Source organism: Orycteropus afer, unplaced genomic scaffold, assembly GCF_000298275.1.
Source record: "Orycteropus afer afer isolate SDZICR_OR568_19922 unplaced genomic scaffold, OryAfe1.0 scaffold00026, whole genome shotgun sequence".
Classification (NCBI taxonomy): domain Eukaryota; kingdom Metazoa; phylum Chordata; class Mammalia; order Tubulidentata; family Orycteropodidae; genus Orycteropus; species Orycteropus afer.
In genome coordinates, this window is record NW_006921613.1 from 9,736,904 (window position 1) to 9,751,381 (window position 14,478).

Below are 14,478 nucleotides of genomic sequence, written 5' to 3' on the forward strand. Positions count from 1 at the left end.
GTTGTTGTTGTTGTTTGCCGTCGAGTCGGCCCCGACTCATAGCGACCCCTCCTTGGGTTTCCGAGGCAGTATCACTACGGAAGTAGGATTGTCCAACCTTCCTTCCGAGGAGTGGCTGGTAGGTTTGAACCGCCAGCCTTCTGGTGAGCAGTCAAGTGCCTTAGGTACTATGCTACCAGAGCTCCTTATAGTAGCAATGCTAAATACTCACGGATACAAGGGGTTTGTATTGGCCAGCTGGATAGTGTGTGTTTTCACAGGTTCCACAGCTATTAGCATATCTTGTTCTACAGCCATAGGAAGAACAGAATATCCGCAGTAATCTATATGCTCTCCTAGAAAAAAGAGAAAGCATTTTTTACCACTTGTTAGCACATGCAAAAAAAAAAAAAAAAAATCCCTCAAATCAACATTCAGAAAAATCTTGAGTACAAGTCAGGTTACAACTGAACATAAAAATACTATTATTATGGGCAGAGAGTGATTCTACTTTCTTCTTCCCAGGAATCTCAGTTAGGAATTTCTGCCAAGCATTTTCACAAGTGTGGGTTTTTTTTGTTTTGTTTTGGGTTTTTTTTTTCACCTCCTCACTCATAATGGAAACCCCTGTGTGGTGCAAATGATTAACACTCTCAGCTATTAGCTAAAAGGTTGAAAGTTTGAGTCCATCCAAAGGTACCTCAGGAGAAAGGTCTACTTCTGAAAAACTAGCCATTAAAAACCCCATGGATCAGAGGCAGTACATGATGGTAGCATAGTAAGATGCCTCATAACATCCCTTTTACAACAAAGAGCCAAGAAAACAAGTGAATCTGGTAATAGATGACAACTTTGGAATCCTAAGCATGAAAGGAGAGGTTGAGAATCAGACTGAGTACCAAGTAGAAGGAGAGAATATATAAAACTACAGACATGGATAGGATCTACAGATTGCCAGTGCCCTACCAGATGAACCTGCACATTGTGGTCATATTGAAACGAAGCAAGCAGCATTCCCAGCTGAAGCCCCCATTAGGTAGTGCAGACAAATAAATGACTCTGCAACCATGTCAGAGATTCCCACCCTATGAAAGTTGAGTGCACTCACCTCACCTACCACATCCCCACAGCCCACCCAGGCCAGCGATCCATAGACCTGAGGTACCCTCCCACCCTTCTCAGCCATCCTCCCAACATACACAATCACGATTCAATGACATTCACCACTGCCCTGCCCCCACAGCCAGTGGTCCACAGACTGCCACTCAACCCTTCATTCAACCACTCATGTCAAGGATCTGCAGATCAGCAGTACAAACCTCTCCTTCCAGCCACCGCTGCCAGGTTCCCACAGAATGGTGATGCTCATTTCACCTAGCCACTGGCACTGGGACTCATGGAACTCTGGTGTCCCCTCTCCCAGCCACTCAACTTCACCAGGGGCCATGATCTGGCAATGACCACTTCTCTGCCTAGTAACCAGCTCCAGGAGCTTGTGGATGGACAACATCCCCTCTGACACCTACCAACCTGTGCTGGGATCCCACAGTCCAGCAGTACCCATTCCTCCACCTGTCCACATACATTGGGGGCCTGAGGACTGGTGGCGCCAAGTCCTAAGCCCAGACACCTGCACTGGGAACCAAGGATTGGAGGTATCTACTTCTGTAACTGGCCACTGGTGCTAGGAGCCTGAGGATCAGTGAGACATCCTCTCTGCCCAGCCAACTAAACCAGGGGCCTAAGGACCAGCAGTCCCTGCCCCCACACCCAGGCACCTGCACTGGAGGCCCATGCACTTGTAGCACCTGCTATGCTGCCCAGCCATTGGCACTAGGAACCTATGAACCAGAGGCACCCACTCCTACAACCAGCCATCTTTTCCAGGAGTCCACAGACTAGCAGCAGCTCCTACTCCCTCCAGCCACAACCACTGGGGACTCAAGAACAAATAACACATCCTCCCATGCATTGTGTGCTAGTAGACAGGGGCACAACCTACTAGTAGGCACTGGGGCACTAATGACATCACCCCTGCCTTGCCCTCTGTACCACCACCACTGCAAGTGGAAGTTTGTGCCCACTTGGACCACCCCCGCACAGTCCTGCTGTCAGGGACTGTTGTTGAGTTTCAGTAACATCCACCTTATGACTGATGACTCAGGCACCCTTACTACAAACACCTAGCAACTGACAGTGGACACACATAACACCCAACCCAGAGGCTAAGGAGAATACTCCCTGTACCCATATCACTTCAACAGCAATGCCAGATACATCTTCACCTGAACCTCAAGACCAGTGAACAGTGACCCACATTCATACACCCAGCCACTGCCCCAAACACTCAGAGACATGTGATAAGAGTTCCAGTGCAGCCAGACTAGTGACCAGAGTACCATGTACATCCCACACAATGAGATATATGAAAACAAAAGAAAATTAAAAATCAGGATGCAGATGACATTCAATAAATACAATACATTCATGCCTTGTAGACAAGAGAAAATATCAAATAACATAAAGAGAAGCAGGATAAGATGGCTCCAGTAAGTGATCAAAATAAAGAACCAGAAAACCTCCCAGAGGAAGAAATAGTAACAGAACTACCTTATAAGGAATTCAAAAAACTAATATGCAGGATTCTCCAAGAGATTAAGAAACAAATCAAGGAAAACACAGACAAAGTAAAAGAAGAATTCAGGAAAACAAAACAAGAAAATTAAAAGACAATTAGGAACAATACAAAAACAGCAACTACAAATCCAAAAAAGTAACAATAAAATTTGAGCAAAAGATAATTCAATATAAGGACACAAAAGCAGAAATGAATCAACAGAAGACTGGATCAATGAAATAGGGGACAAATCCCTTGATTTCAATATGTTTAATGAAAATCAGGAAAAAAAATAAGAATGAAGAAAGCCTAAGAATTGTGTGGGACACTATCAAGACCCCTTCTGTTGGTACTGGCCACCGTCTATCATTGATAGGTTAGTGCAGAAGAAAGTGGTGGCCCTCACCCAGTTGGTAGGGCTGGAGGATTTGGAAAAGGCAAAAAAAAAAAAAAAAACAGAAAATTGAAGACTTGCTAGTAGAAAATTTCCCTAAATCATGAAGACAAGAAGATATCCATCCAAGAAGCTCAACAAACCCAATACAAGATCAAAACCCCAGCCATCGAGTCAATTCCAACTCATCATGACCCCCATTAGATTTCCAAGGTTGTAAATCTTTACAGAAATAGATTGCCTCATCTTTCTCCCATGGAACAACTAGTGGGTTTGTACCTCCAGTATAATAATACCAGTATATCCACAATACTGCATTATCATTAACACCAAACACCAGGCTACAGATAAACACATAGACATTTGAGAGGATCAGATGGGGGTCAGTGAACAGGATTATACTCCAGACCAAGGATAGATTCAGTTGAGGCTAATCTTGCCCAGATACCAGTGATACAAAATACCCACAATCCTTACAGAAACAACAGAAGACAGACATAGATCAATCCCTCACAGACAGCCAGACACTGTGGGAGAGAGATCCAATGGATCTGCCAAGTCAGGACCATAGTATTGGGGGACACCAGACTCAATTGGCACAATAAAATACATAAAAATCTTGTTCCACAACCTACGTTGGTAAGTAATAAATGGGGTCTTAAAAGCTTTCAAGCATCCATCTAAGATGCAACCAATGGTTTCCTATCATCCAAAATGAAGAAGATTGGGGAAAAAAAAAAAAAAAAAGACATTTTGGAAGCAATCAGCCCTAGGACCTCGAGACCAAAACAACTAGATGGTGCCCGGTTACCAATGCCAACCACTCGGAAAAGGATCAAAACTGGAGATCCTGGACAGAGTGGGTTGGGAAAATGAGAAACAAAATCCAAAAACACAGTAATGGCCAGAATTACTGGTCAGATAGACTCTGGTGAGCCCCCCAATACTATGGCCCTGACACTTTGGGCCTGAAATAAAACTCACTCCCAGGGCCTGGCTCTCAGCCTAATAGTAAATAAGACATACACACAGACCACTCAACCCAGGATGACGCACCCACATACTCTATGGAAATGTATCCCTTGGAACAATCAACCACGGAGCACCAGAGGGGCAACATTCGCACAGAGGAAATGCAGGACACACGGGAGTGCATAACTACGGGGCATGGGGTGGGGGTTACTGGAAAGGGAGGGAAGGAGACTGGGTTAGAGTTGGGCATGGTAAATGGGGACTGAAACCAAATGTGCACAGAATGTTGAATGTAAAACAAACTCTGAAAACTCTCAAATATGATGATGAAATTAGGACATTTCCAGATAAAGAGAAATTAAACAGAGGGAGCACAGCCTCACAATAAATGTTAACAAAGGGACTTCCAGCAAGTTGGTGGAATAGGCAGACAAGCTACACAGACTCTCTGCAACAAAGAAATGAGAAACTAATTAAAACAGATACAGAAGATAATCCTGGAACTCTGACCTTTGAAAGGAAAGGACAAAGAAATGGATTGTATACCAACTAGTAGAAGAACTTGAATGAAAACAGTAAATAAGAAGACAAACAGAGCTGCAGATTGTTGGCTGCTCTGACTGGCACAACCAATTTGAATATTTCCAAGTGGCATTCCAATCCAAGCAGCAACCTAAGAAACAGCTCTGCTTGCTGAGGACTCCACAGGCAACCATGCTGGTGGCTGACAACTAGAAAGGAAAACCGTGAATAAGGAGACAAACAGAGATGTGGACTGTTGGCTGTCCTAAGGGTGAGGCCAATTTGACTATTTGCAAGTGGTGTTCTGATCCAGGCAGCAACCCAGGAATAGGCTCTGCTTGATGAGGACAGCACGGGCAACTGCACTGGAGGCTGATGACTACAAAGGTGCAATATTCCCCTTGTTACTCTTGTATCCCATACCCTCTTGGTGAACAGAGGTGTGGCCATTCCCCACATCTCCTCATCTTCTGGACCTGTAGGAATTCCTTCCTTCCAGGTCTGGGCACCCTGGTGCCGTGCCTCACCCCCAGTTTTCTTTTTGTTTGCTTGTTTTAAAATTATTCTCTTTTTTCTCCCTGCTTTCTTCCTTTCTTATTTATTTTTTCCCCCTTTCCTTTCCTTGGTCTCTTTCTTTCATTCATTCTTTAGTTTTTCCTCATTCCCTTCTTTTTTCTTTCTTTTCCTCTTTTGTTTTTTCTATCCCTTGTTTTTATTTTTCCATTTTTCTAATTTTTCTTTGTTCTTTTTCTCTTGCTCTTTTTTGTTATTCTCCCCTCCCCAGATATCTTGTGGGTATTTTTTTTTTCTCTTTTTCTTTTTTTTTCTCTTGTCATTTACTTACATTTTTATTTTCATTTATTGTCTTCATTTTTGCAAGCATTGCTGTTTGTTTACACCAGTTTATGTTTTTTTTTGTTTGTTTGTTTGTTTTGTTTTTTCACTGTGCTTTTATTTTTTTGTCCAGCCAGATGGGAGACAGCAACCATGCCCACACAACCCAACCATACCCACACCTCCTCCAGCCCCACCAACTGGGTGAGGGCCACCACTTTCTTCTGCACCAACCTATCAATGATAGATGGTGGCCAATACCAACTCAACTCACCCTCAAATCCTCTTCACAAACAGCTAACAGAGATATGTGCATACATTCTCATTCTCTATCGTACCCAAAAGGAAACAGGTGTTGAGTGCCTAAGTGCTGTCAAAGTAGAAAATATAGTAGAAATATAAATACAAGGATATCACAATGTCTCAGAGACAACTGACCATCCCATTTCACAGAAGAAGCAAGATAAAGTAGCACTGACAAGGAACCAGTTACAGACCCAGAAAACCTCCATTAGGAAGAAGTGATAAGAAGTAGTCATAAGAAATTCAAAAGAATTATATTTAGGTGCCTTCAATGGATTGAGAGACAGATCAAGAAAAATACTGACAAAATTAAGGAAATGTGGTGTAGTGAATTACTTGGTATGGCTTTTTTAGCCATAGTCTTTGTAACTCCCACTGGATTACCATGCAAATAAGTTGTGTAGCACTCTGATTTTGGGATTGGTTAGTTTTGTCACTCTGACAGGCTTAAAATGAGCCCTCCTAGAGGTAGAGAGGGCATCTCACTGGCATCAAGAGAGAAGAACTGGAGGTTAAGTAGAGTGTGTCCTTGGACCTAAGATCTCTACACTGGACCTCCGTGGCAGAGAAGCATGGCAGAGAGAGATGTGTGGCAGAGAGAGATGCATGGCAGAGAGAGATACCCTGGCAGAAAGACAGTGATATTGGAACCAACAGGCATGAGACAGAGAGGTAGGCTTACCTGGACCACAGAGGCAGAAGCCAGGCCAAGATGCCAAGGGCCAGAGAGGCATTTCTGAGGGCACAACAAAAGGGAGACTGTCTTGACTGAAGAACTGTATCCTGAGTGCATTACGGAACCTGAATTATAGCCTTTTATTTCCCTAATAAACCCCATAAATGTGAGCATTGTCTGTGAATTCTGTGTGGCCATTGCAACAAATTATCAAACTATCAGAGAAGGAGTAAATGCTGTGGGAGGAACAGTTGGTGTCAGAATTGGTAAAAGGCTGGAGTGTGGCAGCATGTCTGGCCTCATAAGAATAAGCCTTGGGCTCCTGATGGTGATTCTGTCTTCCTTTTGTGAAGTTAGAAGAGGTCAGAGTATGCTGCCTCCATTTCCTTTTAGGAGGAAAACATAAACTCTAGAAACACAAAACTCTAGAACAATTTAGGAAAACAATACAAGAACTGACAAAATAAATGAAAATTAGAAACTATAAAAAACAGCAAATAGAAATCCAGAAGATTAATACTAAGATTTCAGAATTAGATAACACATTGAATGGACAAAGGAGTAGAATCAAATCAATGGAAGACAGAATTAGTGAGACTGAAAACAAATACCTCAATAGTACTTTGTTAAGGGATCAATCAGACAAAAGATCAAAACAAAATGAAGAAAGCCTAAGATTCATGTGGGATGCCATCAAGAGGTATAACCTACATGTAATCAGAATTCCAGAACAGGAAGAGACAAATAAAACCACAGAGAAAATTGTCAAAGATTTGTTGGAAGAGAATTTTGCTAATATGATGAAAGATGAGAAGATATCCACTCAAAAGTTCAACAAACCTCAAACAGGATAGACCCCAAAAGAAAATCAACAAGACATATCAAAATCAAACTCAACAAAACAAAGACAAAGAAAGAATTTTTAAAAATGAAGTTACCTACAAAGGGCAACCAATAAGATTAAGCTCTGTTTTTTCAGCAGAAATTATGCAGGAGAGAAGGCAATGGGATGATATATATAAAAACCCTGAAAGAAAAATATTTCCAACTAAGAATTCTATACCCAGCAAAATTGTCCCTCAAATATGATAATGAAATTAGGACATTTCCAGAAAAACAGAAATTAAGGGAATTTGTGAAAAGCAGACCAATCTTATAAGAGATGCTAAAGGGAGTCCTTCAAACAGAGCACCAACAGCAGCAGACAACAACTAACAATTAACACACATATCAACATAACCCAGAAACCAACCCAGTTATACCAAACCAAAAAAAAAACAAACTCTCTGCCATCCAGTTGATTCAACTCATAGAAACCCCTCTTTGTGTTTCTGAGGTGGTTTCTCTATGGAAGTAGATTGTCTAATCTTCCTTCCAAAGAGTGGCTGGTGGGTTTGAACCACCACCTCTGGTTAGCAGTCAAAGGCCTTAGGCACTACACCACGAGAGCTCCATACACGTATCCAAAGTAAAACAAGCTTGCAAGACTGTAAACAGGAACCAGAGACATCAATTGGTAAGTACAGACAACTAGAAACCAAAAAGAGGGAATAAACAATGTAGGTACAGAACTTCCAAATGGAGAGGAAGCCAAGACAATTGCAAGATAGAAAAGACTGTTCTAAACTTGGGAAGAAAATAATCATAAGGAAACCTCAGAGAAAAATAATAAACTTTCATTTCAAACTAAGAAAAGAGGACAAGCACAAATATTTGGCAAATACTAAAAACAAAATCAACAAAGGGAATGATAATATAATAAGCTCAACACAGAAAATTATGCAGAACAAAGAAATCAGCAACATCATGAAAAAAACATGCAACTAAATGACAGCAATAAATTCATACTTATCGATAGTAACACTGAATGTAAATGGATTAAATGCACCACTCAAAAAATGGAGAGTTGCAGATTGGATAAGAAAACAGCACCCATCAATATGCAGTCTACATAAGACTAACCTCAAACCAAAAAAGAAAAAAAAACAACTAAAAATCGAAGGTTGAAAAGTTGTATCAAGCAAATGGCAATCAAAAAAGAGCAGGCATGGAAATATTAATTTCTAATAAAATAAGACAAAAACCACCATAAGAGAAAAGGAAAGGCATTATATAATGATTAAAGGATCAACTGAACAAGAGGACATAAAGAGGATAAATATCTATGCACCCAATGAACAAGGTCAAAAATACACAAATCAGACTTTAACAGAATTGAAAAGACAAATAGATGACTCCACAGAAAAATCAGACTACTATTTGGAAATACAACAAAAGGAAGTGAACAATACAATAACACTAAGGAAAATGAAGACACAGAAATTATTTTAAAAATTAATTTTAAAAAGAAGTAGTAGGAGATGTTAATACACCACTTTTAATCAAAGATAGAACTGGAAAGAAACTCAACAAAGACAAAGAAGAACTAAAGAATACTTGACATTATAGATATCAACAAGCACTTCACCCAACAACAGCACAATATACATTCTTTTCCAGTACACATGGAACTATCTACAGGATAGACCATATGTTAGGCCACAAAGCAAGACTCAACAAAGTTAAAAACATTGAAATACAGCAAAGCATCTTCTCAGATCAAAAGTGAGTCACCAGCACAATAACACTAAGGAAAAGGAAGACACAGAGAGGTGCAAAAGAGGCACAAACAACAAAAATAAACACTTTGACACATGCACAATACTGGATTATCAGTAACACCAAACATTAATCTATGAGTGGACACATAGGTAGGCTGAATGACCAGGAATGTCTAGGCAGAAGAGAATACAACCATGACCATATATAAGTTCGGTAGGCAATATTTCTACATACATATTTGTATGTGCTATAAGAATGTCCATATAGATAATAGAACCAAAAGGAGGCAAAGTTATGACACCTTCTTAGCTTATCAAAAGACTTCTCCAAAACATTAAAAAGAGAACATACAGACTGGGGAAAGAAAATTTAGCAACAACATATCTGATAAGGTATTAATCTCCAAAATTTATAGAAAACTTTGACACCTCAACAACACAAAGGCAAACAACCAAAATTAAAACACAAGCAAAAGACATGAACAGATACTTCACCAAAGAAGACATTTGGGCGGCCAACAAATACATTTTTTAAATGCTATCATTAGCCATTACAGAGATGCAAACTAAAGCAACAATGAGATATCATTTCACCTTGCCACTGAGAGCAATGATTGAAAAAAACAGAAAACAACAAATAGTAGGGAATGGAGAGAATGGAACTCTCATATACTGCTGGTGGGATTATAAAATGGTACAACTACTGTAGGAAACAGTGTGGCTTCTGTTCTGGTTACCAAGTACCACTCAGACAGAAATATACCATAAATGGGATGGCCTTAACAAACAGGAGTTTATTCTCTTACAGTTTGGAGGCTTTAAGTCCAAGTTCAAAGTGCCAGGCTCTAGGGGTTGGGTGAAAGCCCCTTAAGCTCTGCCTCCAACTCCTGGCCCACTGAAGCTACAGGCGTTTCTTCACTAAGCTGCTGGCTGCTGAGGCTGACAAGCCCAAGGTTGACAAGTAAAAAGGCACAGTCCCGATGTTACCAAACCACACAGCAGGCCATTAATTCAAGTCCACTGTAAGTCCCAAGGTCAGCAGACTTGTGGATCCAAGTGTGCCATAAGCTTGAGACCATTCCCCAAAGCATCTGCTTATATACAGGAAGCAGACCACAGTCTAGGCAGCTACTCAGCTGCTCACAGTAGATACCACCATGGAGTTGATGACCAGTCTCATCACGCAGAATACTACCACCAGCTGCCCAGCCACTCAACCAGGCCCAGCCAAGTTGACATACAACCATAACCACCACAGCTTTCTTAAAAAGTTAGAGAACAGATACCAACAATCCCACTGCTATATACATATCACAGAGACAAAAGAGCCATGACAAGGATATATGCACAATCATGTTCAGTGCAGCACTTCACAATAGGAAAAAGATGGAAACAACCAAAGTGCCCATCAATGGATGAATGGATAAATAAACTATGGTACATACACACAATGGAATACCATGTAATATTAAAGAATAACAATGAATCCTTGAAGCGCCTCCATGGATGAACCTGGAGGACATTATGCTGAATAAAATAAGCCAATCACAGAAGGACAAATACTGTATTTGACCACCACTTTAAAAAGTCAAGGAAAGGTTTACACACAGAAAGAAACATTCTTTGATGGTTACCAGGGATGGGAGTGGAAAGAGGGAAAATTACTAACTAGAGAGTACACATGTATTAACTTGGATAAAGGGAAAGGCAATATATAATAAGGGGGAGAGCGGTACAATATAACCAAGGCAAAGGAAGATACTAGGAAGTATACAAGAGAACAAAGCAACAATGGTAAATACTGTTACACACAAAATCCTACAATAACAGTAACAACAAACAATAATTTACAAGTGGATCTGCAAGCTAAACAAGTGTGGGATGGCATATGGGAGTATACCACAGAGCTATGATGGGTTTGGTTCCAGGCCACCACAATAAAGCAAATATCACAATAAAGCAAGTCATACAAATATTTTGGTTTCCCAGTGCATATAAAAGCTATATTTACACTATATGGTAGCCTAGTAAGTGTGCAATGTTGTTGTTGTTAGGTGCTATGAAGTTGGCTCTGGCTGGCAGTGACCCTATGTACAACAGAACGAAACAGTGCCTGGTCCTGCACCATACTCACATTCCTTGCTATGTTTGAGCCCGTCATCACAGCCAGTATGTCAATCCATCTTGTTGGGGGACTTCTCCTTTTACTCTGACCCTCTACTTTACCAAGCATGACATCCTTCTCCAGGGACAAGTCCCTTCTAATAACATGACCAAAGTAGGTGAGATGAAGTCTGATCATTCTCGCTTCTAAGGAGCATTCCGGCTGTACTTCTTCCAAAACAGATTTGTTAGTTCTTCTGGCAGTGTATATAATATTTTCAATATTCTTTGCCAAACAGCCCAGTTCAAGTGCATCAATTCTTCAATCTTCTTTATTCATTGTTCAGCTTTCACATGAATATGAGATGACTAAAAATACCAGGCTTGGGTCAGGCCTTAGTTTTCAAAGTGACATCTTTGCTCTTTAACACTTTAATATGTCTTTAGCAGCAGATAGTATCCTGCAATATGTCATCTGATTTCTTGACTGATGCTGCCATGAGTGTTGATTGTGGATCCAAGTAAAATGAAATCCCTGACAAATTCAGTCTTTTCTTCATTTATCATTATGTTGCTTATTGGTCCAGTTATAAAGATTTTTGTTTTCTTTATGTTGAAGTGTAATCCATGCTGAAGGCTTTATGTAGTCTTTGATCTTCATCAGTAAATGCTTCAGGTCATCTTTACTTTCAGCAAGCAAGGTTGTGCCATCTGCAAATTGTAGGTTGCTAATGATTCTTCCTCCAATCCTGATGCCATAATCTTTTTCATATAGTCCAGCTTCTCAGATTATTTGCTCAGCATACACATTGAATAAGAATGATGAAAGGATATAACCCTGTCGCACAGCTTTCCTGATTTTAAACCACTCAGTAGCCTCTTGTTCTATTTGAACGACTGCCTCTTGGTCTATGTACAGGTTCTTCAGTTAGTGTGCTGGAATTCTCTTTCTTCACAATGTTATCCATAATTTGTTATGATCCACAAAGCTGAATGCCTTTTCATAGTCAATAACCTTTGCATAGTCATGTCTTTGACTATGCATTATTAAAAATTAAAAAATTTGACAGTATTATTAAAAATTTGGAATAACATGAGAATCACCAAAATATGACACAGAGACATAAAGTGAGCACATGCTATCAGAAAAGACAGCACCAATAAAGGATTGCCACAAACCCTCAATTTGTAAAATATGAAAGTGCAATAAAATAAGGTATGCCTGTATAGGTTTGGTAGAGGACATTTCTACACACATATTTTTACATGTTGCAAAGATATGCATATATATAATATAGTAAAAGAACATCATGCTTGGTAAAGTAGAGGGTCAGCAAAAAAAAAAAAAAGACCCTCAACAAGATGGATCGACATAGTGGCTGTAACAATGAGCTCAAATGTAGCAACAATTGGGAGGCTAGTGCAGGCCTGGGCACTGTTTCATTCTGTTGCATATAGGTCGCTATGAGTTAGAATCAGCTCTCAGCACATAACAACAAAGACACATATAGTGGAGCACGCAGGGGCAAAGTTATGAAACTTCTTAGCCACTCCCAAACACCCTGAAAGACTAAATCACTGGGCTATGAGCTTAGGTCCATAGTCTCAGAGGACATCTAGATCAATTGGCATAACATACTCTAACTGAGCAGCCCTCTAAGATATAACTTTTGGTCTTACCCCACCCAGAGCAAAGAAGAGCAAAAGAAAATCAAAGACTCAAGGAAATAATCAGTCGAAGGGACTAATGGACCATACAAACCAGATCTACCACTAGCCTGATACCAGAAGAACTAGATAGTGCCCACCTATTACTACCAAACGCTCTGATCTTGATTAAAAATAGTAAAAATCATAAAATCATAAAATTAAAAATGATAAAAAAAGACTAACCTCACTGATCTGATAGAGACTGGTGGAACCCTCGAGACCATACCCCTTAGAGGCTACGGAACCCTTCCAAACCTGGAAATGAACCTACCCCTCCTGGTCACCTCTCATCCAAACAAGAGACAGGACTACAAAGTGAACAACAGCACCTGTGAGGAACATACTCATCAAAACATCAACCACACGAAGCCAAGAGGTCAGTTTTTGCCCAAAAATGAAGTTCAGAAGGCAGAAAGGAACAAGAAAGGACAAATGGAAATGGAAAACCCAGAGAGGAAGTAAGAAAAGTGCTGCTACATTGAGGGACTTGCAACTAATGTCACAAAACAAAATGTGTATAAATTGTTGAATGGGAAACTAATGTGCTCTATAAACTTTCACCCAAACCAGAATAAAATGTTCAAAAAACCTATGGATCACATTTCAATTCTGACATACACGAGGTCACTGAAAGTCAGAATCAACTCAACAGCAATTGAAAAACTAAAACTTCATAATCGTCATTCTCAAATATTTTAGTTATATGACCATCAAGAAAATTGGTAATGCCTTTCTCTGTTGCTCTTCTGTATTGATTTCTTAAATATTAACAATTGAAGAACATAGCACATGCTCCTTTAACATTATAAAGAAATTATTTGAGCATAATCTCAATATCCTTTTGTGAAAAATGAGCTACTTATCAAGACCCATGGAGGTGAGCAGATCATCTATTCTACCTACCTACTTCTCTCTGTCATCCTGAATAAACAAAACAAAGCAAAAACCTGATCAATAATATTAATAATATGAACTGAGAATGATGAAAATGTGTTCTTTATGCAAAACAGCACATCTTGCTACTAGCAGAAATACATGAAATATTCTATTTTTCTAGTTCTTCTGGGAAAAATTAAGAACTATATTAACCAAAAAAAGGAAAAAAAATTAAAAAGAAGGAACTTTAAAATACCTATTAGATTGACTCTTCCAGGTGCTCGAACATAAAACTTGGGAAAGGATCCAAACTTAGAGTTAAACATCTCTTTCAGCTTCAGCAATCTGAAAACAAGAGTAAAATGTCTCAGACCATCATTTAACAGAAAATACATAAGATAAACATATATACATACACAGAGACATTTCATACACCTGACATTAATTTTTCCTAAAAAATAAAAGCAAAATCTTCTGACACACTTCCTTGAAAACCCCAGAGCAAAACAGTATTATAACATCCTTAGTAACATGGCAGTGAGTTTTTGGTTTTTTGGCTTGGTTTTGGAAATAAGAATATAGCCAAGTCATGCCTCCTACCATACACAAAACACAATTCAAGATGGATTAAGGACCTATGCAAACTAAAACCATAAAATTCTTAGAAGAAAAAGCAGGGCAATGTTGTTAGGTCTAGCTTTTCACAATGAGTGGTAATGTAATAACAAAAGTACAAACAGCAAAAGACAAAATTAAAAAATGGAAGCTCATAAATATTAAAAATGTTAATATTTTTTATTTATTTATTATATTATTCATTTTTGTCACTACCCACCAGCCACTCCTCGGAAGGAAGATGGGGCAATCTACTTCTGTAGTGATACTGCCTCGG

At 39.6% G+C, this 14,478-nt stretch overlaps 1 protein-coding gene across 1 annotated transcript in view; it reads right to left on the reverse strand.

The window, feature by feature from the left end:
- Positions 1–13,927, reverse strand: part of GALK2 (galactokinase 2) — a 184,278-nt gene extending 170,351 nt beyond the window's left edge. The window contains exons 1-2 of the mRNA XM_007935195.2: positions 13,843–13,927; positions 212–335 (exon numbers count right to left, since the gene is read on the reverse strand). Coding sequence (XP_007933386.2) covers positions 212–335; positions 13,843–13,912 — 194 coding nt within the window. The 5' untranslated portion in view covers positions 13,913–13,927. The remainder of the gene's footprint in view (positions 1–211; positions 336–13,842) is intronic.
- Positions 13,928–14,478: the final 551 nt, after the last annotated feature.